Below are 4,978 nucleotides of genomic sequence, written 5' to 3'. Positions count from 1 at the left end.
ACGTAGCAATATATTCTTCAAAAGTTTATATTTCTTGGGTATTTAGTTAGGTTATTGCCGCAATAAATTCAAATTATATCTCTAGCTGCAAGTTTATTGCAATTTCGAAGTCATCTCCTAGCTATTTAGAATTTTATATCCTAATGTTACTGTAAGTGATTACTCTCGTTCAGCTAGTCAATCTTGACTATAAAGTCATCTTTAATTTTTTAGTGATTGAAGCTCCGATCCCATTGAGAACAGTGCATAATCCTCCAAACTATCCGGTGATTATGTCCCACTTGATTTGCTGCTTTGAGTCTGCTCTACATATTTGAGTGCCACATATCAAAGTCTTAACACAACTATGCTAGAATTGTACTGGCATTGGCATTCTAATATCATATGCTAACTAGACTCAATAAAAAAAAAAATCAACCAATTTTGTTTAAAAACAATCAAACATAATAGTAGAAGAAAACATGTGATTGCCTACATGCATAATTTTTGTTATTTGATCTGGTAAGAAAATATTCCAATATCAAAGTAGAGTTAAAAGCTTATGGGTCAATAAATCATAGTTAAAAGTTTGAAACAAAAATAAAACTATACTGAAAAACCAAAAAAGAAATTGAAAATGCCAAAAAAAAAAAACTGAAATCAAAACCTCTAAATATTATACCTTGATTGTAAAGTTTGTTTGAAGGCTTGGGGTCTTACTTGTTGTAGAAGTCATCGATGGTGGCGTTGTTTATGAGTGTAGAGGCATTTGAAATTGAGGATGTTAGTAAAAATGTACTGTGATTTTTTTTTTTTGTTAAGCCATGAGATTGGTGAGGCATCAAGGGGAAGCGACGACATCCAAACTAGGTTGGCACCTCAAACAACCCCCATCCTATACCGCCAATCTTAGAGAAAATTTTATTAAAAAAGGGAAAAGATGTACAAGAGGGGGACCAGGCCAAAACCCTCAAAAGAAAAGCAAAAAAGCAAGAAAGAAACATAAACATAAAATAAGCTGACTATGGTAACCTAGAACGAGCTATCCCACTCCAGTCCATAAAGAAGTCAGTGTGCAAAGTCTGGGGTAACACAAAGAACTATGGATTTAGTGTAAGTATTACCAAAATCGCGGATATTCCAATATAGAATATTCATTGAGCACTTGGGGATGATCCACCCTGAGAACAGGTTTTATAAGGCGGTTTTCCAATCTGAATTTGCTTCCTAACCTGCTGCTTCTGTTTTCTGTGTAATACTGGAGTAAAAGGAAGCTCCGCATTTGCCTTGTCATATTCACGAACACGTTTCCATAACTCAAGAATCATGTTGTATGTTTGGATTCATGTTAGTATTTTCATAAACCACCAAAACCTTGTTACCATTCTCATCAAGCTTGGTCTATGTCACCACGGATATATGGGGGTTCCGTGCCTGTGATTTAGAGGAATGAAGAAGGCAAGAGATGAAATTTAAGTGAAGAATAGAAGAAAAGAACCTACATGATACATTGGGGAAAAGGATCGTTTTTAGGTATCAGTGGCTTTCAAGCATGTCCAAACTCCATAAAAATGTGTAAATATTTTGCTATTAGTTTTTCAGAACGTGAAAATTTACTTAAAAAAATTAGGCTTAAATATGTTATTCGTCCCTGCAAATAGGGGTCGCTTAAAATTTCATCCCTGCAATCGCTAATCCTTTTTTTTTGCCCCTGCAAAGTTTAATCAGTTAAAAATTCGTCCCTTGACCAAGTTAATGACTGCCACGTCATCAAATTAACAAAATGGCATGGGAATTGACAAAAATACCCCTGGCTTATTTTTTTTTTGTTTTTTTTTCCTTCAAAAAAAAATTCAGTTTTTTCCCGAATTTTTTTTACCATTTTTTCCCGAAAATTTTTCAGTTTTAATTTTAACAGTTTTTTTCCGAATTTTTTTTTGACTTTTAATTATTTTTTCAGATTTTTTTAATTTAAAAAAAAATTTCAAAATTTTGAAAAAAAAAATTTTTTAAGGAAAAAAAAATTAGCACAGGGGTATTTTCGTCAATTCCCATGCCATTATGGTAATTTTGATGACGTGGCAGTCATTAACTGGGTCAAGGGACGAATTTTTAACTGATTAAACTTTGCAGGGGCAAAAAAAAAGGATTAGCGATTGCAGGGACGAAATTTTAAGCGATCCCTATTTGCAGGGACGAATAACATATTTAAGCCAAAAAATTATGAACTCTTAAGTGAACTACAGTGTAAGCAAACCAAAACATAAGAATAGTAACATAAACATGCTTTGAAAAATAAAATTGTGGGTAGGTTGTTACAATAAGCTTTTGGAAGTCAACTATAGAATTTACTAGCATACAATGGTAGCCCGCTGGTAGGATAATTACATGTCTTGGTAAAAAAAATATGATTTAATGTCATGGAATGAGTTTAGACCCAATACATGTGATTAGGTGATTAAGGCAGGATTACATTTTCTTGAATACATTAGAAGAGGACTATTCATGGAAGAATAATGCTACATATGGCCGAAAAAAAATCACGAGGCTTCAGGAACAATGTATTTTAGTTGCATAACACCACCACTATTGACATGAAATCCGGGATTAAAATATTAAACCTTTTTTGCCACATTTACTTATATTGAAGGCTTCGTGAGAGTCTATGGGAAACATTCTTTCGCTGCATATATCAGGGTTGTTCATGGAAAAGGAAAAACAGGCGATATTAATGCATAAAATGTAGGATATTGGAGTGATGAGATTTGCACTAATTAGGGACCGCTAATCTAGTTTAGGAGGGAAAAGGTAGGGTTTATGAAAGAAATATGGGAGGACAAATTAGGATTATAAAATAACTAGACTCTTGATCCCGCGCTGTCGCGCGGGTCTGTTATAGACTATTGATCAATATATTTTGATTACAATCAACTCAAGAAAATTGAAAAATAAACCATTCTAGGATATCATGTATCATTGATCAATGTGACATACATGGATTTTTTTATAAGTCAAACAGTTAAACGAAAAATCAAAGTACATTTTGAAAATTTTCTTTGTAAACTACATTAGATGTGACATAACTATATTCCCCTTCATCATTAATAATCAATATCTTAAAGTCTTTCCTTGATGTAACTCTTGACAATGCAACATATAGCTGTCCATGTGAACAAATTGGTTGAGGCAAATACAGACCTTTGGTTGCCATAGATGCGCTTAAAAAGAGCTCAAGATATCAAATGTTTTTTACTGAGCTTTTGTATGCAGGTGCGCTAACTTGAGATACTAGCCAAACAGACCAAATGGTATCACCAATTTATAGGAATGACATAAGGTTCTTAGTTGGCGTGAACATAACATGCAGAAACACAAAAAAACCAAGAATTAAATGATGTCTCCTAGTTGTAGGTCCCAAAGGTGTGCAACTAAACACTTCTAGAGTCCCGCGTCTTGCACGTTTTTTTATGTTTGCATTTGTTATTGGCATGGCTCTAGGTAGCAAAAAACGTGCAAAATTAAATTGGTGAAGACAATGTTAAATAGTAGTTAGTTGCTCATTAATGTGATGATTTAGGAGGGAAAAAGCTTCTTATTCAAGGTTAAATTTGTCATTTTGGGGTGTTAGGGCAGCATTAGGGTTAGGGATTTAGGGAAATCAGACCACCTTAGATTTATATTAAGTAAGATAAGATATATAAGTGAAGTGATTCTCTTTAGACAATTACAAAGAGTCCAATTGGCAATGGTATCACCAATGGATAACATAAGAATAAGTCACCTAAATAAAATAAAATAAAAACGCCAAAGAGATTTTGATTATTTTCATAGTATATTACTATTTTTTGAAAGATTTTCTATATAATAATAATTATTATTATTATTTACTCAAGGACAATTCTCATTCCTGCCAGGTCCACCATAGAAAAAGTATTTTCCCCAGTCTTTACTACTCCCTCCTTTTATATTATAACAATTTGGTTGCTCTGCTAAATACGTTGGATCTTCTGACAATGGAAAAAACAAGTTATTAGATTGCATAACTTGTAAATTCTTAAAATATGCAGCTTTTCCATAATCCTCCTCAGCAAAATGTCCACTACCCATTTGGGTAGAAGTATGAGACCCTGTTGATTTTGTATTTACTATTTCTCCACCAAACTGAATTGCATGTGCACTATCCTTCAACTTTGTGAACAAGGAGGATGGCCAATACCCAACTATTTCAGTTCCATATCCAAACCACCAGTTCCCATTGTCTTGATCCTTCACACACATAGAATAGAAAATCAAATAAAACCTTTAAAAACACCATTTTGTATTGAAAATGATAGATACACTGACAAAATTTATCAAGAGATATCTATCAATTTATCCTACTCTTCTAAGGTCAATTTGGTAATCTCATCAGAAAATTACCTTCCAGATCAGTAAGGTAATTTCAAATTGTCCTCCGTTATATGTAGAAGTTGGAGTAATTGTACCTCCAATTACAACATTTTTGTTAGTTTGAACAAACCCTGGACATAGTAAATTGTAGCACCCAGTATTTTTATATCCATCAGCCTGCAATTATTATAATCATAGTTAATTTAATTGAGTAGATGAACTATTCAATTCATGTTACAATTCATGTTAAAAATTATGGTTAATTCATGTAGAAAATATAATTTTTGTTGTTAATTAATCATTTACTTACTCAATTGAACTAGTTATCATTATTTTTTTGTTAATGTGCATATTACACATGAAGCATATATAATATTGTACAAGTACGTAGTGCTATGATACTTTTCCACCTGATATTTGTTCCATTAATTTACTTACCGTCCAGTAAATAAACAATCTAGGGCGGTTGTCCCCATAGAGTTGTGGCAAGACCTGCATATATAAAAAATATTATACTTGAGTTTAGCTTGATTGGCTAAAATACAAAATTATGACATTAATAAAAGTGATGACTTTAATCCTAACTATCTTTTTTTTTTTTTTTAAACAA

General features: G+C 32.6%; 1 protein-coding gene across 1 annotated transcript; it reads right to left on the bottom strand.

Annotated features, from left to right (window-relative positions):
- Window positions 1-3,775: 3,775 nt before the first annotated feature.
- LOC146900294 (protein neprosin-like) lies at window positions 3,776-4,978 on the bottom strand. The gene is made up of 3 exons (XM_085736026.1): window positions 4,807-4,978; window positions 4,399-4,545; window positions 3,776-4,245 (listed from the first exon to the last, which is right to left on the bottom strand). The coding sequence occupies exons 1-3, from the start codon at window positions 4,864-4,866 to the stop codon at window positions 3,868-3,870; spliced, it is 585 nt and encodes a 194-aa protein (XP_085592152.1). The 5' UTR covers window positions 4,867-4,978; the 3' UTR covers window positions 3,776-3,867.

The sequence above is a fragment of the Medicago sativa genome, chromosome 8 (genome assembly GCF_051527215.1).
Source record: "Medicago sativa cultivar Bolivia chromosome 8, Bolivia_mono, whole genome shotgun sequence".
NCBI classification, from domain to species: Eukaryota; Viridiplantae; Streptophyta; class Magnoliopsida; order Fabales; family Fabaceae; genus Medicago; species Medicago sativa.
This window is presented reverse-complemented; position numbering and strand designations above follow the sequence as displayed.

Coding starts and splice junctions, on each gene's coding strand:
- LOC146900294 (XM_085736026.1), bottom strand. CDS start 4,866: ATGCAGGTCTTGCCACAACTCTATGGGGACAACCGCCCTAGATTGTTT. Junction 4,546..4,806: donor GATTGTTTATTTACTGGACG/GTAAGTAAATTA, acceptor TAATAATTGCAG/GCTGATGGATATAAAAATAC. Junction 4,246..4,398: donor TTACCTTACTGATCTGGAAG/GTAATTTTCTGA, acceptor ATGTGTGTGAAG/GATCAAGACAATGGGAACTG.